This window comes from Cyanidioschyzon merolae, chromosome 20, assembly GCF_000091205.1.
Source record: "Cyanidioschyzon merolae strain 10D DNA, chromosome 20, complete genome".
Lineage (NCBI taxonomy): Eukaryota > Rhodophyta > Bangiophyceae > Cyanidiales > Cyanidiaceae > Cyanidioschyzon > Cyanidioschyzon merolae.
In genome coordinates, this window is record NC_010146.1 from 1,219,521 (window position 1) to 1,247,366 (window position 27,846).

The following is a 27,846-nucleotide window of genomic DNA, read 5'->3' on the forward strand; positions in this document are numbered from 1 at the left end:
GTCTGAAAAGCTGCATCGAATGCATCTTGGATGCCATTGCACCAGAAGCGGCCTGCGATCAAGACGTGCTTCAACGGCTGCTTGCCGGCCTTCGAGGCCAAAGTCGCTGCAAATGAGCTGCAGTTGTTGCCACTGTGGGAACAATTTGCTCCGGTTGAATCCAATCAATGAAGGCCCGCAACTCCGAATACGATGAATGTTCACTGTAGGGAAGTTTGTACAGGATACATGAGTGATTGCTTGGCAACACGAGTCGCTCCAGTAGGGAACACTTGTCTGCGGGACTGCCATCGAGACGCTGGCAACCTCGTGGTGGCCTCGATGCCTGACACCACCCGGTAGCCATGACGCCGATCACCTGTCGAAATCCGAGCGACTGGGCTCGCCTCATGAACCGCAGTAAACGCATCGGTTGAACGTCCGCCATCCGCACAAGATGAACACACGAAGCCTCCACCCGCTCTGTAAGGACGTCACTAAAGCGCCAACTATCCGTTGGCAATGATCGCACACAGTCGAGCAGGACTCGACGCTTGCGTTTCCAGGAGGGATCGATGTAGACATTGGTACCCAGGGCTTTTGCTAACGACGCCCAAACGCGCTCTTTCCCGATGAAATAGGTACCACAGAGAAACAGACTGGGTGCCCGCGCTGCGTCGCGTTGTGCTGTTTCGACGAGTGCCCGCAAGACCGCCTCCTGGGGCGGGAAATCATACCGCGGATCGCTGTACGTTGTATCGATATGCAGGTATGCGACTCGTTGCACGTGATCGCCTTCAGTAGCCGCAAATCTGCGTAGAACGGGATCTCTATTCATACAGATCGGGTTGTACCGCATATCACCACAGTGAATTATAGTTTGGCCGGTTTCGAATACCTGAAAGATCAATATAACTGCACCGGGACAGTGGTTCGCGTCACAAGCCAAGACGCGAGCAACAGGTTTCGCCCCAGGCGAACCGGGACGATCGACAATGGTAATCCCATCGGGATCACCAACTGGTAAGCGCACCAGCACTGCGTCATCGAACTGGTACTCCACTTGGAGAATGCTCACTGTAATCGGACTCGCGTACAGCCGTCGATCACATCCAGGGCGAAAGTGCGTTCGACGCAGGCCTCCATAGTGATCAGCGTGATAGTGCGTGAGAAAGAAATGATAGTAGCCGTCATTGGCCCGAATCGGGACCCGAAACGAGTCAACCACACATCCGGGTAGGCCGGCGACATGCTTGCTTGGGTGATGGCGGCTTCGAGTTCCATGCATGTTTGAAAGCTGCCGTGGGTCTGGAGTCTTTCCCGAGCCCGTCTCTATATTCACACTCCGTCTCAATGTCTTGCCAGACTCAAGGTGAGCTTCATCTGCATGGCTGCCGTCAGCGAGCCGCAGTGCCAGTGATTCCAAAGGTCGTCCTCCCGTTTCTCCGGATGTGTCCGAGATCGGAACGACGGTCGAGGCCACCATACGGCGACTGACGAGCGTTCGGGCAACAGGTTCCGCGACTCGTCGTTGAATGCCCCACTCGAAGAGCGTCTGTTGACGAGCGCTGGACGCTTCGTGGCGCACGTTTCCGGCGCTCGAGTTTTTACGCTTCTGTCCAACGCTAGGCTTTGCCTGTCTTGGAACGCGCTCTGTTCGCTGTTCAGGAGCAGGTGCCGCTGCACTGGTCCGTGAGAGCCTCTCCATAGCGTGGCTTCCAGTTTCGAGCAAGGCGGAGCCTCTCACAGGATCGTTCGTCAAACTATGACCCACGGTATCAGCGTTCTTCTGGTTATCTAATTGTCGCGGTTTGGGACGCGCGGATAGCGCTTTTGCAACTTGCTTCTCGCTGATGTCGATCGAGCCGGCAACCGGCTTCGAGGTCACCGCTCGCTCTTCGAGAGTCCTGGATATCACCGTCTCCGGTCTGAGACTGGTTGCCAAACCCCCGCTGGTATACTGTTGTGCACTGCGCTCGACTGCTAATGTAAGGCAGCGGCGCGCTCCAAGTGCCGTTACACCAAGCGCTTGCAGTGCTTCATCGAGGCAGTTTTCCCGCCAAAGTTCGATGAGCGCTGCAAGTCGTACGCCATCGCCCTGCGAGAAGAGCGGTAAATATACCGATGCCTCGAGACCGGCATCCGCTAACCACTGCGCAGAGAGCTCTTCATCCATCAAGTCTTCGTCATCCACAGTGTCTTCGTAGCAGCTGAAGCGAAGCCAACGCGCGGCAACGTTCCGCTAAGAACGCGAAGCGCACCAGCGAGCGAACAGCCGCTTCGGGCTGCGCTTGGCTGCCTGAATCCCGCCTGCGTTCCTGTACTCGTGATTGTCCGAGAGATATCCGTTTCAGCATGAAACAGAACGGCTCCGCTTAGCGAACACGGCTATGTACGCCACATCGTGGGCCCTTTCTCATTGTAAGCAGCATCAGCCTTTGCGGGCTTGTTCTGTGACCGCTTGCTTTTCTTCTCGAATGAATCCGGCTATCTATATGCAGTGTTCGCCTTTCCCTCTATCCCGGTTATCAGCAGTCGAGGGATGTTGATGGCAGCGTGTAACTTCCGATGCCAAAGTTCCTGTCTGTCGTCGATACATTTCATGCACAGACGGGAGTTGCGATTGACGGTTCGCTTGCCAGGTGCACCCTGTTTGGGTCGGACGTTGGTGGACCTGTTGCAGCGGTGACACTCGAGTGTGGTCAGATGTTCCAGTACGAGTCCGCTGCATCTCGTCCTGCTCGGGGCGCTTCTCTGTCGCGCGTGAGGGCTCGCATCATCGCTCCGTATAAACCGTTCAGGGGTACAGGGAGTTTGCCTCGCTCCCGCATTTCATTACCGCACCCAGTGGCGTACCCTATGATCACCAGGTTTCTTTCGGCATTTCCTGTCGGCGAGTACTGCATCTGCTGGGCACGGACGTGCACGCTGTACCATGCGAAAGGGGATTTGCGGAACGCGTGCCAGCCCATGATGAAACCAATACCGGAAGGAAAATCCGTGATGGTGAACAAGTCGGAAAGGTCGGTGCTTCTACGCTTCCCTCGCACACAGCGGTAGCATACGCTCTGCTGGAAGCGATCGCTGCAGTGGTTGCAGTCCGACTCCAACACCCTCTTCCATGCAATCAGAAGAGACAGGGGCATCTGCGAGTATATCCAGTGATCGGCGTCATACTGTCATCGAAAGCACTTTCGTCGACAGTCACGAATAGAATGGGGTATGTCTTTTCTACGGAATGGACCATTCGGCATGACGCGTTCCTTGAATTTGCGGTTTGAGCTTGAGAAGACATCGTCCAGGAACAAGGGCGAATATTTCTCCTCATTGATGCATCCGCGCGCCTTGCTGCGACCTCGATTTGCCTTGAAACGAAAAGATCGACAACTTGAAGAATGCGTGATTTGGACACGCTACACCTAACCAGAAGGAGAATATTGGAGGCTTCTTCGTATGCATCCGCGAATGATAAGGGTTATTTAGTGTGCACGTGTTCGAGAGCTTCGCGTATTATCTTGATTCCGGTGCGAAAACAAATTCCAGCGGCAAAACGTCGAAGGGCCCGCTTCGAGTAGGCGACTGAGAATCCTCGAACGACGTGTGGAAACCCAATGCCTTATTGCTGCACATGGAATGCCCACGTCGCACATCGGAAAAAAAGTTCAGAAAAAAGCACAAGGCAGGAATGGCACAAGCAGCTTAGTGTTCCATTTTTTATCCCATACGTGTGCAGACAGATCCACAACTGGTGTTTCGGTGGCTGCTTCGGTACTTTGAACGAACGAAGCGGTGAAACCGACCTGCTGCAGACCACCTAGATGCATACGGAGAACGCTCCGGAGGCACGAAAGCATCGCATATGTATATGTATATAGTGCATCAACGAGTCAGGCGTGGTCATTGCGTAAACTTGGTTGCATGGATTCCTCGTTGCTGGATGCGCTTCCCGGACGGGTCCGCACAGCGCGTTGCATCTGTACTTGCATAGGGTCGCGTTGCGTCCTGGCGACCGTGTGGTGCTTGTAGTTGCAGCTTGCTACCGGTTCCGCAATAGGTCTGCAACACCTGGAAAGCCCATATCGCTAACCTGAGGGTCTGGAAGGTGTAACCGTTGTCCACCAAGCTCCGTTGCTCCGTCTGCCAGCATCAGCTTCACGGAACCGGTGAGAATTCGAAGAAAATGAGACTTGATTTCCGACGCTTTCATGCTCTCCCTTATAAGGAACTCTTGTAGCGAGGAGCGCTTTCGAACCACTGGTCCGAGAATCGCACGAGTTGCGAAAGTGTTCATCATTAAGAGAAACAAACTGCAGCGTCGTCGCGAAAACGAGCTGCATATCGGAAGAAATGCCATGATAGGATTGACCAAGGATTGTTGCTAGCTGGACGCCGGGAAGACGGTACGGGCGAGTGGAAATTCTTCTCCTCGAACAAAACGATGCGCACCTTCGAGTTCGTTCATTTTGAGACTTGTGCCCTGCATCCCAGGACTGTTCCTGCGAACACATTAGGTCAGTGATGGATGTTTAATAGCGCCAGTGGATATTCTGACCGCGCATGGAAACAAGTATGTATAGAATGCTGCGAGTAATCACCTGTGCGTCAAGGAAAATAATGATGGTGCCGTGATTTCTCGTGTTCGAATCATCATCATCAGCAGCAGCAGTAGCAGCAGCACTACTTATAGATGCACGCTCATGAACGATTACCTGAGCATCATGGAAAACAGCATTGGTCCACGTTGCCCTGCATTGGAAGCATCATCAGTCGATGCGCTGCGAATAGACGCACGATCACCAGCAGCGTAATCAAAGCAGGCTGCTCCATCACCGAAAAGAAAGTGCGCTCGCTTCAGCGGTCGCGAGGCGAATCGCAGCTGCGTGACGATATCCGCGTTGCCCGACTTGCTAACCATTATGGATTTGAACATTTGCACCTCACACTGCAGAAACGCTCGGCGCTCCATTTGAACCTTTTTTGGCAACGAGATAATCGCCATGGAGTGCGAGCTTCTGTCGACCTAGTTCATGGTGAAGCGCCTGCAATCTGTGCGAGATTCGCATGACAGTCACGCTCAGAAGGGAGTGCATCACGCTCAGAGGCAGCTGTTGCTACCTTTGACGTCAACGCATCAATCTGCCGAAACTGCCACGGCCAGCGAATATTATATAGAAAAGGCCGCAGGTCAAAGCGATTGTCTTCGGGGCTGTAATTCTCACAGTGTACACTTGGCGTAAGCACCGTCATCTTATGGCGATTCACTGAATACATTCGAAAGAAGAACTTCACCTTCTCCGCAACTTGCGACGGCGATAAATGCGCCTTCCACAAACGACTTAGCCTTTCGTACATGGAGACGGGTCCACAGCGCCCAATTTTCCGCAAACGCCCGTATACGGTGAGTTCCGCATAGGTCATGCCCATATCGGCCTCATCCGTCTGGACATATTCGCCAGTGATGGGTTCGAGTTCGGCGGTTGGCGGCGCCTCCACGACCTGCTGGAGGGTCTCGAAACCCAGCTCGTGCACCGCCCAGAGGAGGAAACGACGTAGGTCGTGCTTGGAGATGCCTCCAATAGGATTGATATCCGCAGAACTGGCATCGTACTTGGTGAGATATCCACGCAGGGCCTCGTCGACGTTGGCGGATCCGAGCACCAGCAGCGTTCGCTGGCCATGGCCGCGAGCCCACGGCAGCAGCTGAGCAAAGAGATAGCTTAGCACCATTCGTATCCGCGCCTGAATATTCTGGAGTGCAGCATTTTCTACCGCGCTCCCGCCTTGGACTCGAAAACGCGGTCTCTCACCCGCAACCAGCGTAAAGACGCTGAGCACTGCAGCAACGACCGCATCGATCGGCAAATCCAGATGATATGCTCCAATTTCTTTCGCCAGTTGAGCTGCGCGTTCCCGTGTGGCTCGGCTCGAGTTCTCGCTCCGCATGTAAGCTGTATGGAGAATTCGAGACGCAAACTCATGAGCGTCCCGAGGAATGTACGCATCTGCTGCGTTCTCCGTCAATTCAGCATCCGTACCTAATCCGAGAATGCGACGCGCCTCCCTGATGACGTGATCATTCCGCTGTTGGGCCTCGACTGCTACCAGGCGACACATGGACGCCACAATCGTTGCCGTCGCTGAGCTATCTGCACCGCCACTCAACGGGAGAAAGAAACCGCTCGCGCCACTTCTCCGCAAATAGTCCCAAAGCCAACACGCCGGTCCATACGCGATCTCCTCCTCGGCAGAGAGCAACCGTACCGGCACTGGTTGACTCGGCATGTACTGCAGCTGCTCACCGTCAGAGAGAACAAGCCGGAACGACCTCTCCGATGGGTCAACAGAAGCCGGAACAGCTCGTTGCGAAGCGTCGCCAATGAATGCTGGACTGAATGCGCATCCCGTTGGCATCCCATCGATCCGTCCAGCGATATCCTCATGCCGCAACGATACGCTACGGCCTGCAGCATCGATGCGCGGCACGGGCGCCGTCGACGCTGCCTGAACGCCACGGCTGGCGATCGCGATGCGGTACGCAGTGATCTCGTCGAGATCGATGGTTGCGGTAATCACTTCAACTTCATCAGCGATTGAGAACTGTGACGCTTGGGCAACAATCTCACCGTTGATACATATAAGTGCACATCCATCGTAGTAGAGCCGTCCACCATCGCAACCCTGCTGGTTGGCGTAGAGGTAGGCACCGCCGCCTTTAGCCGTTGCACTTCGCAACAGATCGATACGTTGGTTTAGTTTCCGCAGGTTGTGATGCGACCCACTCCCATTACCGATGATATCACAGCCATTGAGGCTGTAGCGTATATGAGGAGCGTCCGGGGTGAAGAGCTCTTCACAGGTCTCGCTGGCGACAACCACGCCGCCGATATCGAGCAACGCTTCGCCGAAGAGCGTTTCCGCTTGCGCACCAGCTGCGACTTGACGAACACAGTCTGGGAGCGGGTACTTTTCAAGTGCTCGTCTACCATTGGCCGGCCATGCTGTAAACCAGCGAGACTCTCGATAGTTCCCGTCGTCTGCTAGAGCGAGCTTGGGTCGAATCAGAAGGATCCTGCGGTTCAGGAGCAGCACACGACAGTTGTAGGCTACGTGTCGGTGGAGAACAGGTGCACCCAGGTCGACCAGGATGTCATCTGTGTAGCCTCTCGCGATGATCTCCGCAATAACCTCCCAGCTATGGACGAAAGTGTCCGGCTCCAGAAAGTGATCCTCGCACCCGTAGCCACTGACTTCTAGTTCTGGACCGAGACGGTAGCGTGCTCCAGCCTCTCTGGCCCGAGCAATCGAGCAGCATATTCGCTCCAGGTTACCAGCAAAATCCAGTGACCACTGGTTCAGGTTACAAGTCGCCACCCGAACAAGTCGCATCTTCCGTGCAGCGCTCGCTCTGGAGCACCGGACGTCCAGTAGCGAGGGTCGTCGCCTTGAACTGCACGCCGTTCCGTTCCTCTGCCGGACGGGCGAGCGTCACCGAGCACACCAGAGCAGACCTAGAATGCTGGACTACACGAATAGAACAAGAGATTCCTGGCGATATCGTCGGTTTGCAGCACAACAGCAGTATTGGCAACTGCGCAGCAAGTCAGTATGGTGTACGCGCACGAAAACGAGCGAGCGTCCCCGGGAACGTAAACTTGTCGTCCATCACCAGGGTAGAGACGAGCTGTGTTTACTTGGTATATGTTTATGTGACGCCGTCAATCATGTCCATAAAATGCTTATCTGGGGCGTAGCTTCGGGTCTGTATGTCTAGAGGCATGCGGTCACGGGAGCGAAAACGTTTCGCGACCATGTAGGGTGCATGAATAGCTATCCGCAGACGCTTTTCAGCGTTTTTTGACCGGCCCGCAGCTATCCGCTTCAGCTTCTACTTGTGTTCTTTGAACCTGAGAGGCTACCCCACGAAGTGAGATTGCGTCAGCTCCACGGGTCTCGTCTTCAGCATCGCGTATCCTATGATATTGATGGCGGTGTTGAAGCCTCTGTTCACGAACTCAATGCGTTTATTGCCTCTCGTCACAGCTTGTATTGTGTCGAATATTCAATTCGAAAGACGAATGAGCCTCTCTTTGTGGTCATCAACGAAACTGCATTCCGTAGCAGCATGATACCGCTGACGGGATTTGCCACAGTACGCTCCCGTCTTTTCTGTTTCCAGCGATAAGAGCCTGGAACTTGAGTCATCGCAGCGATCGCTTTTGCCGGGGCATGCGTCACCGCTTGGAACAAGGCGAGCGTAGACGGATCGATATTTTTCGATCTCTTCTCCAATCTGGATTTCCTTTCCGCACTTGTTTCATCACGCACAACATCGCGTTCCATAACACCCCTATCGAATGGAACAGCGTGGGCTTGCCCAGCGCGAACAGGCAAGCGTTCACGCGCCACAGAGCAACCGTCTGAGGAGCTATGGTGAACACGTACCAAGACCTGACCTCACTCAAGTAGCAATGATGCGAATGGTGCACCGATGCTGTATAGCAAGAAGATGAAAATGACGAGCAGAGCGTAGATCGCAACCTCTCGCCCGTGGTTGAAATGCATTGACAACAGTTGGACGCGTCGAAATCGGGTCTTGAACGCGGCCATCAACATCAAGCGGCTGCTGAACATGGAGTTGGATAGAAACGAGCGACTGGCGTATTTAAAGCTGGGTGTAAGAGAGAGGAAAAGGAAACGATTGCAGTAAGAACCCGCAGAGGCTGCTGTTGATGACCATGGAAAGAGATCCAAAGTCTAAAGTGTCCGCCCGTGTTGGAAAGCCCGTTCCATTTTATTCTGACGTGCGTATAGCGTTATATCCTGCGCGAATGCAGGTCTCGTGCGACGCTCCACAACAAGTTATGGAAACCCGTCGGCATATGGTAGGCAGAGCCAAGTTCCATGCCGTGCCTCAACATCATTCGAAAACTTGATCCCAGTGTCTTCGCGTCTGCACGCTGGTGGCGAGTCGCTTGTTGCTGACGACCTCTTCAGATCGTGTATGCCATCAAATGCTGCTGCTGCTGCTGCTGCTTGCCTGAGCGCAGCTCAATAACCTTGCGGACAGGTCGCTACGAGTTCCCCAGTAAGACTGTACGCTCGTGCTTGCGTAATGCGAACATTGGCCATGCGACCTCGCCAGCGCTGGATTCCTCCAGGAGCCTCGAAGAATACTTTCTTATTCGTTCGCGTGCGTCCACAGACGCCCAATTCCGGGGATTTGGGGTTCACCTCCTCAACCAGTACCTCTTCAATCCGGCCTAAATAACGCTGACTACGAGCATCGACAATACGCATGTTCAGCTCATTGATCCGGTGCAGACGTTCCATTTTCACCGCTTCCGGCACCTGATTTTCCCAGGAGGCAGCGGGAGTAAAAGGCCGCGGTGAGTACGCTGCCGTGTTGACATTATCTAACTGTAATGCTTCCATGAGTTCAAGCGTGCGTTGAAATTGCTCCTCAGTTTCTCCGGGAAAGCCAACAATCGCATCGGCGGTGATCGCTGCATCGGGGAGGTATTCGCGGATCATTTCGATGATCCGCCGATACCGTTTCGCAGTGTAGCCCCGTCCCATAGCCTTGAGGACCTCATCATCACCAGCCTGGAACGGAATATGGAAGTAGGGCATGATATTTGGGAGCTCTGCAGTCGCTTGGATGACGCGCGGTGACCAGTACCGCGGATGTGCAGTAATTGCACGAATGCGATCGATGCCTGTTGCAGAGACATGACGTAAGAGCTGCGCGAAGGTGACTCGTGGGCGCATGTCCCGGCCGTAGGCATCTATATTTTGACCGAGAAGCGTCACTTCGCGATAGCCTTCATTTTTCAGCTGGACGACTTCGTTGACGATGGATTCGACGCTGCGTGATTGCTCCAGACCCCGTGTGTACGGCACGACGCAGTACGTGCAGCGTTCATTGCAACCATAGGAGATATTTACCCAGGCACAAACCTGGGACTGCCGTCTCGGCTTGGAAATATCCTCCATGATGTGAATCGGTTCCGTTGCGACCACTTGATTACCATTTTCAACGTCTTCGAGGAGATCAGCCAGACGGTTGGCATACTGGGGCCCCATCACCAAGTCCAGAGCGGGAATGCGGCGCAGCATCTTCACGCCTTCCTGCTGTGCAACGCAACCTGCGACGATCAATTTGAGACCTGGATTACTCTTCTCCTTCATTCGAACAAACGGTCCAAGAAAGCTGTAGACTTTTTGTTCCGCGTGATCGCGGATGGAGCAAGTATTCAGGAGTATGAGATCTGCTTCGTACGGATCTGGTGTGTGCCGGTAACCGCATCTTTCGAGCTCGCCAGCCATTCGCTCCGAGTCCGCCAAGTTCATCTGGCAACCAAAAGTCTGCACGTTGTAGAGGCGACGCCTCGTCCTACTGTTGGGGTTCTCTCGAGCGTACAGCTGCGGCACCAGTTCCCCGCTTCGAATATACCGGGACTTGGTCGCCGTCGGCACGAGTTTGTATTCTGCGTCTTCCACTCGTACAATGTGGAAGCCGCGTTGCGTCTGCAATTTGAACACCACCCGCGGAGCACTATTGAAGCAGTAGAACTCAAGTTCGGCATCCAGCGAGCCACGAGCGTGCCAGCCGAGGTCACCTCCGTTGGCTCGCGAGCTCTCGTCCAATGAAAGCGTCCGAGCGAGTGCGTCCATGCTTGCTGCATCGGCGCTGAGTTGCTGCAGCACCAGGTCGGCCATCTGCTCCGTTGCAAGTAGAATGTGACGGACCCGAACACGATCTACAACCTCTTCCCCTACCGGAAATGCGACATTTGGATTCGGATTAATCAATGTGGAGCTTGCAAGTGTCTCGGGTGTCGCGTCCAACGCGGTGGTCGCAGGGCCAGTACCGCTGGCGTGCGGTGCCGCTGACATCCCCCAAGTACGAAACGCGCAACCTTGAGAGCGTCGCTCACAGCGTGCCCTGCGTGCGAGCACTTTTCGCGTTTCGACTGTTGCGCCGCACCAGCCGCTAGACTGGTTCAAGTGGAGCCCGCATGTGGCGCCGAACCGCGGGTTCACCGGAGAGGTAACCACCGACCACGCAATACAACGCGTCTTGTGCGGTAAGCGCATCGTTTCTGAGGGAAACCGGTGCGCTCTCCGTTGTGTCCTCTGTGCTGGGTTGTCCGTTGCGCTTCTGACGAGCATCCTTGCGACTGCAGCGCTCTTATCGGTTCGTCCGGCAAGTGCAAAACACTTGTTTCCCTGCGCTGACGCTGAATAGGTGCAGCCAGGTATCGCTCCGAGAATGATAACGATCATCTTGGGATAATCATGGCTAAAATGGTCGACACTATGGATGGCGCGCTGGGCAGCCACTGCGAAGCGTCAGCGCATCCCAGGTTCTCGGGATGCGAATGCGAATCCGACGAGTTGCTGGGGCAGGGCTCGTCTGCCGGAGGCAAGCACTGCACGCTCGAAGGCGAAACTTGGAGACAACCTCGGGAGAGATGATTCTGCGGGAAAAATATGGATCGTGGCTGGTGGTCTCTCCAGGCATCGTGCGGTATGATGGGCACTCTCCCGTCCACGAATCAAATCGAGTGACTAGAGACTCCGGCTCGAGGTAAACGACCCCTCCAGAAAGAATCCGCAGAAAAGATGAGATTTGAGCATCTGAAACAGGGAGGAAGAGCTTTTGCGAGATATCCGGTCAGCGCAGTCGCTTTAGAATCGCAGAAAACCCCGAGTGGTGCCTACAATAGTCGCCGCACAACTCGATCTGTATCGAGGACGTTTGTTTATCCCGGGTTCGCCGTCTCAATTCCCTGAGCAAGCGAACAGGCCACCAGATTCTCCGATGCCCAGCCGTGAAACACAGAGGCCAATTTGTGTGTCTGTCGTCTTGGAATTCGGCAGGAGCTTTCGGTCATCTGGACAGAGGTAAGGAATCGAGCGCTGTGGTCAACCGACGGCGAAGCGTCTTGTTTGTGGGAGCACCTCTGACGCTGACCAAGACAGAAACCCGCAATGATCCGAGAATTTCCGCGACCTGGATTCGAATGCATCTTGTGACCTTCCAATGTTTCAAAGTGTCTCTCAGCACCACTTCGTCATAACCTCTCTCGAAAGAGAAGATGTTCGATCCGGAATCCGGTGATATGCGCGGGATTCCATAGCGCTGACGTTGAACAGGGACGGTTCGCGATCGACCCAACAGGAGAGGTCGCTGCTGAACACGATCCTACGGGGCAGGTCGCCAGTGTCTATTTGCGAGGCTAGGACCCGCGTAACGGTGGTGGTCCGAACGGTATCGACACAATAGATCTTCGCTCCTGCAGCTTGTTTCTCGACTTTTCAAGACCAGTTGAATGCGTTTACCCGCCCTGAGACCAAATATGATGCAACAGATGTAGTCGCCGGCGCTTGGATGCGAATCGGAGACACCTCTTTCAGTGACGGTACCTGGGGTTTCCGCACCACAGAACTTCGTTCACACATAGCTTGTTTGGAGACGTTTCAAGACTGATTAAATGCGTTTACCCGCATTCAAATGCAACCGGTGACGTGTGCACTCACGTTGCCGAGACACGTTTGTTCATGAGATAGGTAAAAGTGCCGACAATTCACCGACGGATTTCACGAACAGGAGAGCTCTCCACGTACATCTCAAGGCATGCGCAACATTCTCTCCCCAACGCAAAAAAACCCGTTGCGACTATGGACAAATCCGGCCGATCTGAGTGCTCATCTGGCTCCGCCCTGGAACTATATCACCTATGGAGATGCAGACTCACACGGCATCTTTGCCCGAGGTGTGCCTAGGAGCGCTTCGAGTCCGTTGTAGCTGCTGTCGGATCGGCGGACTTGAGGCTCTTGAGCTTCATTTCTTCCTTTTGTTTCTCCTCCTTCTCCGCATCTGCTAGGCTCGTCTCAAGGCCTTCTTTGAACTCCGAGGAGGCCCGCTTCAGGTTGCCTGCGAGCGTTCCCAAGTTCCGCCCAAGCTCGCCAATTCGTGAAGGCCCCCAAATCAGCAGCCCAACACCCGCAATAACAGCTATCTCCGGCCATCCGAGCCCAAACAAGCCCATTTGCAAAGCGCTAGCTGCACTAGGTCTCGTGCAGTGGCCGGCTCGTTCGGGGAGCGCGCGCGTCTCCTGAAGCTGCCGTCGCTGCGCCGCCCTGCCACGACGTGACTCGCGAACTAGACTTGCCGCATTTTTCAAGCAAAAAGAAGAGCAAGAAACACTTTCGTGCAAGTGTTGGTTTGTCTTTGATAGCGACAGCACGAACATTGCCAGTGTGTATGTCCGAGGCACCTCGAACACCAGAGAGCAATCCGAAGTACGCTGCGCAATGCGTTTCCAGAGAATCGATGGACGGGTCCAGCGCAGGCGAGGCACGTCCGCCAGCACGAAGCACGTGTTCGGAATATACAGTTAAGTCAGTAAATGTCCATGCATGCATGCTGTGCAGGCTTGGCATGCCCCGTTCCGTCAACTGCTTCAGCGTTCTGCATAGCCTTCGAACGTGCACTGTAAACAGCCTTGCTTCCATGCGCGTGCACCATGGGCCTTGATGTCGGTTTCAGCTCCGCGCTGGTGGACGCAGACGCTTCCACCTATCTGATAACCGCGCTTGCTCGCGCACGGGCTGCCCAGACCAACACGGCGGAAATTCGCCCTATGAGCCACAGCAATGTCGCAGCTGGACGAATTTGAAGTTGGTTTGTGTATCGAAAACGGCGACGAAATGATCACAATTTTCCTTTCCCATCCGTGAATCGGGATAGCGCAAACGAGTAACCAGGCAGGCCAGCTCTGCCTCCAGTGCTGGAGGTGTGATGTGCACGCCTTGTCGATGAGTGCGGCAACATCTTCTCTGGCGGGCGACGAAGCCTACCAGTTTATAGCTTGACTCGCACCTGATTCGTGGCGCCCGTGAGCCTCATCGATGGGATTCCTGTCAAACGACAACCATCTTTTCACGGACATTCTCAATTTGCTAATTCACATGGAAAGGATGAGCGATCCAGGGTAACATACACCGTTCGTATACCGAGCGTTGTTCTGTGCACAAGTGTCGCGCCTGTCGATACGCAGCTTAATGGAGACCGTTCAACGACTTGCAGCCGTGGATGTGTTTCCATGCGTATGCGTGCGCGCTGAATATCCTCTTCTGGATTCGAGCGGACGGACGCGATATCGAGTGGCGCGTGTACCTATTTATCCGAGGCGTCTTGGATGCTCGCGCTCCAAAGCAATGTGCGCAGCGCCCTTCCAAACAAGACTTGCTTCAGCATAGCGTCTGTCGCAGTCTGAAGTCCGACTCGCGTTTCCGCCGACCCCGTGCGTCGCCTCGCAAGTCCACACCAGCATCACCAAGAACAACAAAAACAACAACAACAGCAGCAGCAAGTCCCGCAGCTAGCGAAGCACGCTGCCCAGCTCGGCATATAAAATGCTAGAGCGGCGTCTGTCTGGCGGCGATGCTGACATTTGCTGGGCTTTTCGTCTCGTCGCCTTGAAGGCGTATTGAAACCCTGACCGCATCCATGCTTAGCGCCGTGACTCTGGTGCGCAGCCACAGGTATCCCTTCGCCACGCCTGTGAAGCATCTATTTTCTAACGCCGACAGTGAAACCGGTCTGGCGATCGTAGGACGTGGAAGCATCCACGGGAGCAGAGTTCTCTCTTGGCTGATGCCAGACAACACGGGTGCCCCGGGAGAATCCACCTGGGATGCATAGATTCTCGCCTTTGGAGGTGCACACGAAATCGCTGGAGCGCGCGTGCGTAGAATCGGGGATCCGCAGGCTCGCTGGAAGCCGTCCTGCGCTCGCGGGAAACGCATCACTCGCCATTTCGTGCTAACAGGCTCACTCGCTTTTCTGCTGGTGCTGGTGCTGGTGCTGGTGCCGGTGCCTGCGTTAGACGCCTGCAGCAGCTCCTTGAGCGTCGTAACAAGCGCCCGCGGCACACTCGTTACCCCGGAGGACGCTCTGTTGAACGACCCTGGGCTTCATAGACGAACGCTACGCTGAAGCTGCTACGCCAAACTATTTGCGTAGGAGGAAAAGTGGACGCCGCCGCTGCCTATAGGCAGCTTTCGCACACCCGGAAGCGTCAGGTTAGAGGCCAAACTCCTGCGCCATAGGAAGATCGAGCCAAGTCAGGCTGGTACCCTCTGGTTGCATACAACATCCACTGCATAGCAGCGAAGCATACCATCCATTTTCCAACACGTGGACGATTTATCTGTGCGAGCTGCGGGCGCCAATGCCAGCGCACCATCTGAGCGCCAAATGGCGCCAAGTGAAGACGAAACGGACTCGGAAGACCCCCGCCACTGTGGCGCCGAAGAGCGTCGCCTTGCCAGAGACCGTTCGACAACGGCTCGAGCAGGCGCGGCGCGAAGCGATCGACTTTGCCGCGCTCGAGTACCTGTACGCCAGCGTACCACCTCTACGCTCTGTTATCGACGCACATCCGCCTCCGCACTTTCTTGCATGCGATGTGTTCACGGTGCTCGTCCAGGCTATTGTCTGGCAGCAGGTGAGTGCACGGGCGGCTGCTAAACTTTGGCCGAGACTCGTCGAGGTTCTCGAAACGCAGGTACCTGGATCAATCCGCCGTTCGATGCCGCATCTCTACGTGAATCCTGGTCCGTTGGCGAGCATTCCGGATCCTGCGCTTTTGCGCGCTGCCGGCATTCCGCAAAGTCGCTGTGCAGCGATCGTCGAGGCGGCTCGTGCTTTTCACGCGAAACCGGACCTCTACCATAACTGGAACGACTCCATCGAAGATGACGAAGTCGTTCGGAGACTGTGTTGCCTCCGAGGTGTTGGTGAATGGACGGCTCACATGGTGCTCATGTTCGCGATGCGTCGGATGAATGTGCTGCCCGTAGGGGATCTTGGCGTGCGACGCGGCTTTGCAGTGGTTTTCGATCTCAAGCCAGATGCCAGACGGGAACAAGGCGCTGCAGGTCGCCGTTCGGTGTTGCCGTCACCGGATGCGGTAAAGAAATTTGCCTCGAGTGCGGCATGCGGCAATGGGCGTTTTCTCACAGTTGTTTCCTATTACATGTGGCGGGCTGCGGGTGCTGATGTTCTCGTTCCCGACGGAACGCTCGTACCAGACCTCGCTAGCACTGTCTGAGAACGCGACGCCCATGGGTTACCGCTTGCACCCACGGAACGCGGATCCATGTTCTGATGATGATGATGATGATGATGATGATGACGAAGCCAAAACGGTGGGTTCGTGCTTTCCGCGGACATCCTGGCCTAACTGCCGACCTTGAGGCAACGAATCTCGGGTGTTGCACGCTGCGTGCATTGCATTCGGACTCAGGATGGGTGTTTTCACGTCACGTAGCGTCCTGAATCTTATCGGATAAAAACCTGACGAGGCAGTCGGCTAGATGACTGAGATAACAATAGCATCCCGCAGATTTTTGTGTATCAGGCCTGGTACAGAGGATTCCCCTGAAAGCTCGATCCTCTGACGAAAATTGCCTTCAGTTGCGAGGTCGCAAGGCGATCGCAGTGCGTTCGCCTGCCGTCCCAATGACCAGCAGATTCCATAGTGTCGCAGTGAGGCAGCGGAGAGCGTAGCACAGCTGCGAGACGCTCGCTATGCTGTTTGTGGTCTGCAGTTTTGGAGTTTGTCTGCGATGTGGACAACCCATTTCCGAAGCGGAACGCCCAACCTTATTCGTTGATGAAAAACGGATGATTCCGTCCTGCCACCTCATCGGGCGAGATCATGTCCGACCTGCTCAGGCATTGTCGCCGGCGACGGGTTTGCGATACATTCGGATGGTGCGATGGTGAACAAGCACCGAGAGACACGGCTTTCTTTGAGAAGCAAAATGCGCTAGGTGCCGTCAGAAAGCGACGCCAGACTAGACGTTACCAGTTGTGTTTCAAAAAGTCGACTGCCCTGGTCCGCCAAGCCAACAAGTTCTGCATCCAATGAGACCAGTTTCCTGACTCTGGGCTCGCACCAGCACTGGAGAAACCATCATTTGTCGCCACATACCGAGAGTTGTGCCGAGCTGTGGTCTGCGTCCGAGCTTCCGCACGCCCTGGCTTGTCAGCGTCCGTCTTCTTCGGAAAAGTCCGCTCTGGTGTGCCCTGCGATGCGTTTCGAGGCGCACTGGGAGCCCCCTGCCGGCGATGACGATCAACTGTGGCATGCGGCCCTGCTGGGGGGCGCACCAACGACTCAGAGTTCTGCGATGTTTCGCGAAAAGTTTCGTTTGCGACTTTTTGCCTCCTTGACGTGGACATCTCCGCAACGTCAGATGCCTTTGCAAACCAGCTGCGGATGGAAAAAGGCGCAGCAGCAGGGGCAGGCGTCGTCTGTAGCGTACGACCTGCCGTGATAATTACGGACACGCGCACTGTACCCGTGAGCGACTCGTCGAACGCTGACCCGAAGATGATATTTGCATGGGGCCCAGTGCGATCCCGAATCAGTGAGGCAATCTCGTTGACCTCGTCCAAGAGGAGATCTCGACCGCCTGAAATGCTGATGAGCGCTCCACGAGCCTGTCCGAGAGAAATTCCGTCCAGCAGGGGATTGTTCAAGGCTAGCTCAATCGCTCGGCGACCCCGGTCGATTCGCGCCTGTGGCGACGATGCCGTATCCACGGAACGCTGGGGCAGAGAAGCGTTCCCATTTGCCATTGGTGCGGAGCAGCCACTCGCCTCGCCCATGCCAAACACAGCTCTGCCAGCGTTGCGGGTGATCGCATCTAGATCTGCAAAGTCCAAGTTAATAAACCCGTTGGTATACATGAGGTCGGTTACCGAGCGAATCGTCTTACAGAGCACGTCATCGGCAAGCTGAAAGGCGCTTTGCAACGTTGTTCGATTTGTTGCGAGTCGGAAAAGATTTTGATTGGGAATCGTGACTATTGTGTCCACCTGCGGCTCCAGTTCGTCGAGGCCCTGCTCTGCGAGGCGCATACGATGACGTCCTTCGAAAGCGAACGGCGTACTCACGACGGCGATTGTCAGGACACCGGCTGCTCGGGCGGCCTGGGCAATGACCGGCGCCGCGCCTGTACCGGTACCTCCACCCAGTCCCGCTGTCAAAAACAGAATATGAGCGTTCCGTATTTCTTCCATAAGCAGGGGAAGGCAGGCGCGCGCTGCCTCGCGGCCTACGGAGGGGTTTGCGCCCGCCCCGAGCCCAGCCGTCAAGCGTTCCCCCAGGCAGAAGGTTCGGTCAGCAAGGGAGAACGAAAGCGCCTGGGCGTCGGTATTCGCCGCCAGCAGTCGCAGGCCCTGAAATGGGTCCAGATGAAGCTCTGAATTGCGATCCGCGCTGCGTTGTTGGTTCTGTTGGCGTAGAGATCGTACCAGGTTGTTAATGGTATTGCCGCCGGCGCCACCGACCCCCAGAGCAACCATACGGGGTCTCGAAAAAACTCGTAAAGATTGTCCTTCTACAGTGCAGCGTTGCTCGGTTGTTCGTAAATCATTCGCCAACTGGGTCACGGCCGGTTCAGGAGCACGACGCAGGGCCTCAGTGCACTTTGCGGGAGTGTGCACGGCTCTTATGCAAGAGCTTTCCGCCTGCGACTGCGCTTGCGATAGCATATCGCCATGCCAGCGAAAGCGCTTCCAGCAAATCAAGACACGAGCTGACCGATCGTCCCAAAGTCCCGCCGGGCACCCGTGTACCCGGGTTCTCCAGTGCTGGAACATGTCACCGCAAGAACGCGAAGTTACCAGGAACGGAATCCACACGAAGGCTCAGTTTCCCGCGCATTTTTCGACGCCGCCGCGCACGGTGCTGTCTCGCCGCGGCTGTGCGCGCGGATCCGCTGATTCCGGTGGTACGTTCAGCGGTGTGCCTCCGCATGCCCCGCGTGTGTCTCTGGAACACGGCGTTGACACTGACAGGTGATTGCCCAATGCGCACTTGATCTCAGTCATCGGGGGAGCGTTTATCGCTCTACTCGCCTTTGAATTCCATTCAGCATACTAATATTTGGACATACTGGATATTTCCCATGGAAAACTGCGCACCGTGTCGAGCGTGAGCACCTGCTATAGCGCCTATAGCGTCGGTGCGGTCGCAGCAGGGAGACACAAGGGATTTGCTGTATTACCGGGGAGAGTCGGCTTGTGGTGTAATTCACCCGATGCGGGTTCTGATCTTGGTATCGATTTGTGTCCGGAACGTCCGACCACATGCCCAACGCCATGCGCAATGTTGCATGCGCGCGCGATTCTCCTTTCGCCGAGTGCCCCGCATCGGCTGTCGAGGTCGAAGAGGCAGCGCGTTCATTTCGGGACTATTATGGCGCCTACGCTGCCGGGGTATCGAGGCGGATGAGCGTCAGGTCCACCATGGACATGGACAAGCAAGGTGCGTCTTGATGCCACAGGAATGATGCGACTGAGCTCGAGCGCGTTGGTGATGGACGACCCATGCCGAGCGGATTCTTCCGCTGCTCGAGATGCCTGCGCCCGGCAGCCTGTGCGGTCGGAATCGATGGCGAAGCGAACAAGGCAGGCTGATTCCGCCGCAACTCGACGCGATTGGATGACTCGAATCGAGCACTGCGGGAGCCTGCATTCGAGCCCCGATGACAACGCTCCCCAGCGTATCACAAGAAGACCTCCCATTTGCTTATAAGATGGTGTACCCATTCGCCTTGATGCACACAGGATGCTGCCGTCCACTTTGCCGAACATGCTGCAAGCATCGATCGGCCGCAAAGCTCGTTGAGGCGCGCCGATGCTTGCGCTTCGTATCCGCTGGGTGCGGGGGCACGCGGGCCCCACTCGCCAGAAACGCGCGCATACGGCACAAGATCGACATCGAATTTGGGATATCATGGTTCTTTACGGACCATATTGGACTATCGGAAAGCCTCAGCTATCTGGCTCTCATTGTCCAGAAACGCGTGCATGCAGCACAAGATCGACATCGAATTTGGGATATCATGGTTCTTTACGGACCATATTGGACTATCGGAAAGCCTCAGCTATCTGGCTCTCATTCGCATTGATCATCAGCGCTGCACGAGCGCTGCAACGGATTCCCGAACGCGCTGCTGTACCGCACACCAGGCAAGTTGTGGGCCGCACCAGGCTGGTTCTCTTTGACAGAGAGACGCTTACGGCGGTGGCGGTGGCGGTGGTGGCGGTGTTGGTCGTCGGACATGTCGACTGTCGCGGTTCGGGCTCGTTGGCTATCCGGGATTTGGCGATGGCGCGGCTTCCGCCAGTTCGTGCGTAGCGAGCAGTGGTGGCGCCGGGAGCCACGTCCGGCGGCCTACCGCACCCTGGTACCGCAGGCGCAACCTGCTTTTCGAGTCTGGGTTTCTGGGAGCTTATCGACCTCGGCTGGGAACTCGACCTTCGGGAGCGCTCCCGGGGACGAGACGACCAACAGTACAGGTACGGCTGCTGCGCTGACTGACGATAATCCACTCCGTCTCGTGAACGGCTCCACCGGGGCTGTCGCACACGTTCTCGGGACCGCGCACATATCAGCGCTCTCCGTTTCGCAGACTCGGGAGTTGATTCGAAGGGTTCAACCGGATACCGTGGTGGTGGAGCTGGACGACGAACGCGTTCAGACCGTGCGAGAGCGTCTGGACAAGAAAGACCCGTCTCAGGACTCGTCGCTCTTCAGCGAGTTGCTGCGCGTCTTTACTGACCCAAGAGGCGGTTCTCTCGGTTCGCGCATGTTCGAAGTGTATTTCAAACTCATGTATCGTGCGTTGAGAATGGCAGGGTTTCTCCCGGGTGCCGAGTTTGTTGCGGCGATTGAGGAAGCCGAACGCATCGGTGCGCGAGTCGTCCTCGGCGATCGAAACATTCACGAGACCATGGAAAGGCTGCGTGCCGCTGTGTTTCATAACTTCTCCGATGTGTTACATGCTCTAGTTTCTCCACCTCCGCCGGAGCTTGAGAGTCTACTTGACAACTTGAAGGACCAGGCTCGAGGCGGCAACGCGCGAAAGATCAGCACTGATTTTGTTGATGCACTTCTGGACCGCAAGTCTGTGCGCCTGCTCACGCGTTTTCTGTCGCGCTCCTTGCCGGCCGTCTCCAAGGTCATGCTTGATGAACGCGACGTGATACTTGCGTCGAAAATAGCCACAGCACCAGGGCAAAAAATCGTCGCGATTGTGGGAGCAGCGCACCTTGATGGCATTGAGCGCTGGTGGCTGCAAAATATCGAACCAGATCCGATTATCGTATCGTCGTCACCATTGCCGTCACAATCGTAGCCTTCGTTGCAGTTGCCTTTTCCCTTTGAGCGATGGACGGCGGCGCTCGACCAGGGCGGAACGTGTGCCTCGAACGAAACCCGTACCCCACGTGACAGGCTGCTCGCTAGACCGTGTTTCATGCTGCCGCACTCCCGCGATGCCTGAGAGTGTGGTGTGCGCAGACCCGTTGAGGTCTCGCTGGTACGCACTGCGACACCATTGTATTCGCAGTTGGAGCCGGTTCTGAATGACCCCGGGAAGCTGCGCGTAAGCACAGCGAGACACGCTCATGGATGTCGCTTGTGAGCGAAGAGCTCGATACTTGCCCGCCGTCTTGCTCGTGTCCCGCCCAATAGCTCCGTAATCCCTTCGAAGAGCAGCAGTCGAGGTGTCCCCGTTCAACTCAAGCCGCATTAGCGAGCATCGCAAGCAAGCAAGCAACCGGTCACGATCGCACTTTCCCGTGTCATCGCAATGCGTTTAATTTTCGTGTCTGATAGCTGCTGAAGAGCTATGCGATTCTTGTTTTTCGTCGATGAACCCTTCGGGTCAACTCATGAGCGCCACGCAGCCGCGAACGATGGACAACATGTGGCTCTTTGAGGCAGCGGATGTTGAAAATTTCATCGCCAATCTCGTGATCTGCAGCATTCCGGTGCATCCTTCGTAAATCCTAAAGCGACATCTGGAGGAACAGCAGCCTCCGATAGCTTGACGGCATCGAAACGCCACGAGCCGAAGTATGTCAACGCACCTAGTACGCTCGGCGTCTCGTGTGGCACTGTGCTCTCTGCAACTCGACAGGTTCCTGGCTCAGGGGCATCGGCGCAGGTATCTGCTGATCATAGTATTATCTCGTCTGCGGCTCTTGTATCGCTTAAATCTCCTCAAAATATCCAGATGCAAATGATCGTGTTTGGGTCCAAAACCGCTGCGCGCACAGCGTGCCTGCCATGGATCATGAGAGGCCAAGGCGCCTACAACTTTGGACTAGGACCAGGAGGAGCTCTGGATGCGAGCGCTTTCCTGAATAGGGCTTCTCATTTCCGGAGTCAAACTCGTACAACTAGCCGTTATTCAGTTGAAGCCCGGTCTTGCTAAAGTGTGCAAGTCCCTGCCTTTCACAGAAGCATGACGAACAACGCACTCGTGAACATCATTTCTGTCCACGCTTTTGGGGCGGTTCCAGCGTATCCTACGCGGATCCGTCCAGGAAAACGGACTCTTGTGCAGCTGCCCTACCTAGATATCATTGGAGTGAACGGGATGATTCCAGTGATGCACGCGGATACCAGTATGTAAGACGTTTGCTCTATGTGTCGAGAGGTGGGCATCTGCATTCTGTTATGAAATGCACTTGACAGAAACGTGGCACGAAGCATGCCATGTCGACGGGCGCTGATGAACTCTCTGTGTGCTTCTGAGTGTGTCTAGCTGCGCGCCGGCCTCGATCCCAGTAGGATATCGCTCAACAACGCCAACGATTCATCGTCATCCGCTGGGTTATCTGGGTGCGGCCAACGGAACCTCTATCAAACTTGCGCTGAAGCTCGAGTCCGACTTTGCGTTTGTACCTGATGATAGCTAAATCTGCTTTTGTAGCACAGACAGGCCGCTATGCTCGGCCAGTACTGCGAGGCAATTTAAAGCAGTCAGACTGGGGGCGAAAACTGCGGGTTCAGCGGCACGCGTCCACAGTAACGCTTCGTACGGGTGAGCCGGAACCACCCTCCGACGCTCAAGACCTCGACCGGAAGTGGCAGGAGTTCAAGAAAAAGCTAGAAGCTCAGAGACGAACTCCAGACCCGGAGCCTCGAAAGGCACCGAGGTCTACACCACTCTCCGTGCAGGAGATTGATCGAAAGACTGAGCGTTTAACGAACGTATGGACGAGCCAGGCCGGGTACCTTTTTGGTGCGGGCTTCATTCTCGCAGTGGCAGCTTTCTACTTGTACGTCATGAAGGAACAGGGCATTTTTTGAACAGTTGGCGTCAAGGAACGGGCAGTGAATCAGTGACGAGGAGCGCTTGTGACATCGTGTCTCGTGCCGGGCCGCTCGTGAGTGTCAGCGCGTAGCTCGAGCCACGTTCGTTCGATGAGGTAGGTATCAGCGTAGAAAATGGAGCGCGGATGGTATGTTCGCACACTTTAAGTCCTGCACATATAAGTGTTGAGCTGGTGCCCCTGTCGATAACGGTGCACGTTCCGCGGATGAAAGACGGGGACGGATGACACATGTGGCCTTTATCGGACTTGCCCATGATGTGAGAGTGCTTTGCAGCGGCAATCGATCGATGGGTATTCGGCCGCAAGTACGATGCAGCTGGGCACGGAATACCGATACTGGACACGTCGATAAGTAAGAGCATCCTGTCGGTTCCGTGCCTTGCATCAGTGCGGCTCTGTGCACAGAAGTGGAGACGATCTCGTGCGGGAATCATCATGCTTGCGCCTATGAGGAAAGATTGCAACTTGTGCATAACATCGGACAGTGCTCTTCCATTTTCAGTATGATGTACGGTTTACAAGACATTGGGATTCGAGTTGCAGAAAGCGAATTCGCCTGGACGTCCGCGGATAATACAGAGAAGCGAGGCCCGCCCTGTGCATGGCATACACTCCATGTTTACGTAAAGCCAGAAGCCCGTCGTCGTCGAATACGAATTGTGTATTGAGGGATCTTGTTGGCATGGACGCCGCATGAGCTCCTACAACGCCGCCTTTGCGTATTGGACGGGCACAACCATTTCCCCACAGCATCGACATGTTGTCCACGTCGCCCTGACTGTAGCCTGCCGGCGCTCCCAGATACCATGTTGCACCAGTAGTCGTTACGTAAACTCCGGCACGACTCTACCCAATAAAATCTTTATCAGAGCATATCGAAAATCCTGCTATAATGTTGTACCGGTTATCCTTGCGTGAACGCTCGCACCAAATCGTTCCATCCGAGAAACTCGTTCCAACCTTCCGCCCACCTTGCCTGCACGGCAGCAAATCGCTAAACCGACTGCTGATGTTTCAGAGACACACGAACGGCCCTCGGTCGATGCGGTAACGCGGCGGGACTGCGCTAGCACGTATCGCTTCGGTGAGCAGACACGCAAACGATGAAATGTCACACGGACTGCATGCCAAGGGATTTCGGATCGCAACCGAGGCAGGCAGTTTGGCAGCACTTGGTACCGATAGAATGCATCAGGGCGCATGCGTTGACGAGAACGGTCCACCGAAACACGATTCCCGCCTTTCGTGGTCAACAGAACCCTACGTCGTTGCTTCGCCAGGCGACATGAGCCTGCTATGCGTCGCTACCCGAACACTGAAGCGCCAGCAGACACAGCAAATGAGCTACGGGTGCTGGACACGAAACCCTGTCTCGGTAGTAGGAGGCCGCACCAGCGCCAACGATTGGCACGCCGATGAACACGGCGACTCCTGGTGCCGGATGCGCTGTCGCACGCGCGAAAGCATGCACATCCATCAAGACGCTACCACAGCTATTGTGGACTGCGAGAACCCGCTGACCCTGTGACTGACTTCGGGCAGCCGTCACCACGGTGCTATTCGCTATCCGGAGCTATTGCGCCCACTTCCAGATAATCCTGAAAACGCAACACGCGCCACCTGGTGCTGGAATCATTGCACTCAATCACCGTTTTTACAGGCGTTCGAGGAAACGCACGCAAAGCTCTGCACCACAAAGATCACAGCATGCTTTTTCCGGGTACAGGCGGGTGTCGGATCGTTGACGGCATCGAGGAATCACCATTTACGTGTGAGCAACAATTTTTTTACGATCCAGGATCGCTACGTCTAATTAGGGATCCCCCGGACGCACCCCAAGTTTCGAAAACCAGAGCAGCAAACCCCCGTACCGCTCCAGTCCTGTAGCGTTGCAGGAGCCGCAGAGAAGCTGAAGGACACGCCACTCGAAAAGCACCCTCATGGTCATCCACCGTGTGCCGTATAGGTAATGTAACTTGGGAGTAGGGGTTTGATGGATACCTCACCGCACACTGAAAAAAAGTAAGAAAAGAAAATGCGCATAATCAGAGAACGCTGGCCAAAGTAAACGTTTTGTCCATGGCAAAAAATCCACCGTGTGTCGTTCCGGATCATTGCGGCGCGCCGCACTGACGACCGACGTGTTTGAAGGGAATCGTCAGACACTACTGCTGCTACTACTACTGCTGCTGCTGCTGGTGGTGACGTTTTCTAGTCCTGAACAGAGGGCGAGTGAAGCGCAGCCTCTTGTCTTCGGACCGGGGAGCTCTTTACGAGGTAACCTGAAGGGTCTGGTGTAGCTCATCTCAGAGACAAGTAGTGCGTAGCGTGCAACGCTCAGATTCGGAACGGCAGCGGTGTGCTACTGTCGACGCACGGCAACTGCGACACGAACGCTTGTTTCGGTTTTCGCAGCTGGTCCTTGCATGCCGAAGACCTCGGACGTTTTCCCTATGAACCAGGGTCATACGAAGCAGCGGCGTGTTTCCCGTGATGACCGTGTTCAAGTGGGCGACTCGATCCAGTCGCAGGTTGAACTTGCCCGCGTTGCGATCACACGCTTCATGAAAGAGCGTCGAGTAGAGGACGTAGCACCGTTATGCTCCCGAGTTCTGGTGCTTGACGTGCGACTAGCATTGTCCGACGCATTTGGCGCACTATTAGAACAACAGAGCTCAGTTGCTGTTCTCTGGGATACCGTGAAGCAAAGCCTCGTTGGACTCTTGACTCCAGCCGACCTGGCTGAGATGCTGCTCTTTCTGCGCGAAAGCCTACAACGCGAAGGAACCCCGACCCCGAACGACGGTAACGAGCAGGGTCACCAAGACTCTGGTGCTGTAGATGACGCCGACTACAATCGGCGCGCTGTGCGGCTCCTCACGAGTCGCACGCTGGGCACTTGGCTAGAACTGTGCTCGGAGCAGTCGAATCAGTCCAAGCTGCTCTCAAGAGACATTACGGATACTGGGCAAGGACCAGTGCCAGGAGCAGGAGCCGCTGAGGCCCCACCGGTGACCTTGGCGACCGCAGTTGCTTTCGCTGGGTCCGCACTCGAGAAACACGCTCCGCTACTGGCCAACTCGCGCCCGCCGCGTCCCAGTGCCCTGCAGCTAATATCCTGTCGAGCGAATGGCTCGCTCTACGAGGCGGCTGTCCTGCTTCGGGATCACGCGATTCACCACGTTCCGCTTGTCATTGGAGCAGACAGCACCGTGCTTTGTATTCTGACGCATGGACGACTTTTGGCGTACATGAATGAGCAGTTTGGCCTGTATCGACTCGAGAAACAATGGCAGCAACAGCAGCAACAGCAGCAACAGCAACGTGAGCGACCAGCTCGCCCTCGCACAGACGCGCGCGTTAGCGCACAGGAGCTGCAGACTGCAGCGTTGGACGCGATGCGTACATCGTGCACCCCTGAAGTCGAGGAGCTTGCTGTTGTCGTAGATCTTTTTTCCGTTCCTATAGAAACGCTCGGAATCGGAACCTTTCGCAATATATCGCAGGTACACCTGAAAGAGCCGCTGTGGCGAGCCATCGCCAAATTAGTGGACTCCAACGTGCATGCAATTCCTGTCGTTGATGACACCGGCGCTCTCCAACAAGTCTACACCCGAGCAGATGCGCTATGGATCATTGCACCTGAGACAGTGACTGTACCCGAAGGCCGCCCAGCTTCTCCCTGGGGGCGACCTTCGGAAACCAAGTCACCAGGAGGAAACATGGAAAACATCGGTGCGCGTATTGCCAGCGGAGGAGGTCGATATCACATGCTCCGGGACCACGTTCTCGTGGAGGATCACTTTCGCATGCTGCGGCGGGAGGGTCGTAACCGACGCTTGCCTGTCACGTGCAGCCCCAGAGACACGCTGCGGACCGTTTTTGAACGCATGGGTCACGACTTTCGTATACACCAGGTTTTTGTTGTCGATGATCGCCAACACGTTTTGGGAGTCATATCGCTATCGGATATTCTGGAGTTTTTCATGGATAGCTCCGCGAGTGTGCCGTCGTCTCCGGATCTTCGCCACCACGACTCGCCGTTTTCCCATACGGGCATGGATCTGCCCGTCCGCCCGATCCTGTAAGCGTCTAGTGCAACGTTACTTCATCCCAGCGCATGAAGTTTTTGCATAGATGAAGTGAGCGACGGATTCGAGCCTGTCATGCATTGTGTTGGCGCTCGATGATGACCGACCTGCATTCCGCGACATTGACGCAGCGTCCGAGGTAGGCGACGCCGTTTCCCGCACGACCTGGATGCGCTGGCATCTTTATGAACGAGGCTGCACAGCGACATTCGGTGCGCACGCCCAAGACCTATCCAAGCGATTGACACAGCGTTCACTGGGGGCGGTTACTATGCGGTTCCTCTGGGTATGGATTCAAAACCAGCATATGCGTATGCGTCGTTCCTTTGGATCCATGTGCCTGAAGAGCAGCATGCTTCCCCATGGATGCACCGTGTCCGGAGTGCGCACCAGGGCTCGAATGATGGCGAGTGCTGACGCGCCAGCTGTGTTGCGGACACTTACCTGGATGGCGACAGCTGCCTCGGAAGCTCCCATGCGGCAACGTGGACGCAGGTCGCAAAGCGGTACGCGTTTGATGCAGGGACACGGTCCTTCAGGCATATGCAGGCCGCGAGT

At 55.6% G+C, this 27,846-nt stretch overlaps 8 protein-coding genes across 8 annotated transcripts, besides 2 other annotated features; 3 read left to right on the forward strand and 5 right to left on the reverse strand.

Annotated features, from left to right (window-relative positions):
• Nucleotides 1-70: 70 nt before the first annotated feature.
• Nucleotides 71-2,155, reverse strand: CYME_CMT487C (similar to DNA cross-link repair protein SNM1; the record flags this gene model as incomplete). The annotated part of the gene is made up of 1 exon (XM_005539395.1): nucleotides 71-2,155. One exon carries the CDS (start codon nucleotides 2,153-2,155, stop codon nucleotides 71-73), a length of 2,085 nt encoding a protein of 694 aa, XP_005539452.1.
• Nucleotides 2,156-5,004: 2,849 nt separating this feature from the next.
• On the reverse strand, nucleotides 5,005-7,365 carry CYME_CMT488C (glutamine-dependent NAD synthetase; the record flags this gene model as incomplete). Its single annotated transcript, XM_005539396.1, has 1 exon — nucleotides 5,005-7,365. The coding sequence occupies one exon, from the start codon at nucleotides 7,363-7,365 to the stop codon at nucleotides 5,005-5,007; it is 2,361 nt and encodes a 786-aa protein (XP_005539453.1).
• Nucleotides 7,366-9,027: 1,662 nt separating this feature from the next.
• On the reverse strand, nucleotides 9,028-11,151 carry CYME_CMT489C (2-methylthioadenine synthetase; the record flags this gene model as incomplete). Its single annotated transcript, XM_005539397.1, has 1 exon — nucleotides 9,028-11,151. The coding sequence occupies one exon, from the start codon at nucleotides 11,149-11,151 to the stop codon at nucleotides 9,028-9,030; it is 2,124 nt and encodes a 707-aa protein (XP_005539454.1).
• Nucleotides 11,152-11,386: 235 nt separating this feature from the next.
• Nucleotides 11,387-12,577: a sequence feature (possible transcribed region).
• A 187-nt stretch (nucleotides 12,578-12,764) lies between these two features.
• On the reverse strand, nucleotides 12,765-13,238 carry CYME_CMT491C (similar to thylakoidal sec-independent protein transporter Tha4; the record flags this gene model as incomplete). Its single annotated transcript, XM_005539398.1, has 1 exon — nucleotides 12,765-13,238. The coding sequence occupies one exon, from the start codon at nucleotides 13,236-13,238 to the stop codon at nucleotides 12,765-12,767; it is 474 nt and encodes a 157-aa protein (XP_005539455.1).
• Nucleotides 13,239-15,221: 1,983 nt separating this feature from the next.
• CYME_CMT492C (similar to 3-methyladenine DNA glycosylase alkA) lies at nucleotides 15,222-16,103 on the forward strand (the record flags this gene model as incomplete). Its single annotated transcript, XM_005539399.1, has 1 exon — nucleotides 15,222-16,103. The coding sequence occupies one exon, from the start codon at nucleotides 15,222-15,224 to the stop codon at nucleotides 16,101-16,103; it is 882 nt and encodes a 293-aa protein (XP_005539456.1).
• Nucleotides 16,104-16,858: 755 nt separating this feature from the next.
• On the reverse strand, nucleotides 16,859-18,664 carry CYME_CMT493C (mitochondrial division protein FtsZ1-2; the record flags this gene model as incomplete). The annotated part of the gene is made up of 1 exon (XM_005539400.1): nucleotides 16,859-18,664. One exon carries the CDS (start codon nucleotides 18,662-18,664, stop codon nucleotides 16,859-16,861), a length of 1,806 nt encoding a protein of 601 aa, XP_005539457.1.
• Nucleotides 18,665-20,130: 1,466 nt separating this feature from the next.
• CYME_CMT494C (similar to pheromone shutdown protein TraB) lies at nucleotides 20,131-21,207 on the forward strand (the record flags this gene model as incomplete). The annotated part of the gene is made up of 1 exon (XM_005539401.1): nucleotides 20,131-21,207. One exon carries the CDS (start codon nucleotides 20,131-20,133, stop codon nucleotides 21,205-21,207), a length of 1,077 nt encoding a protein of 358 aa, XP_005539458.1.
• A 4,416-nt stretch (nucleotides 21,208-25,623) lies between these two features.
• On the forward strand, nucleotides 25,624-27,285 carry CYME_CMT495C (similar to 5'-AMP-activated protein kinase, gamma-1 subunit; the record flags this gene model as incomplete). The annotated part of the gene is made up of 1 exon (XM_005539402.1): nucleotides 25,624-27,285. The coding sequence occupies one exon, from the start codon at nucleotides 25,624-25,626 to the stop codon at nucleotides 27,283-27,285; it is 1,662 nt and encodes a 553-aa protein (XP_005539459.1).
• A 173-nt stretch (nucleotides 27,286-27,458) lies between these two features.
• Nucleotides 27,459-27,846: part of a sequence feature (possible transcribed region) that runs on past the window's edge.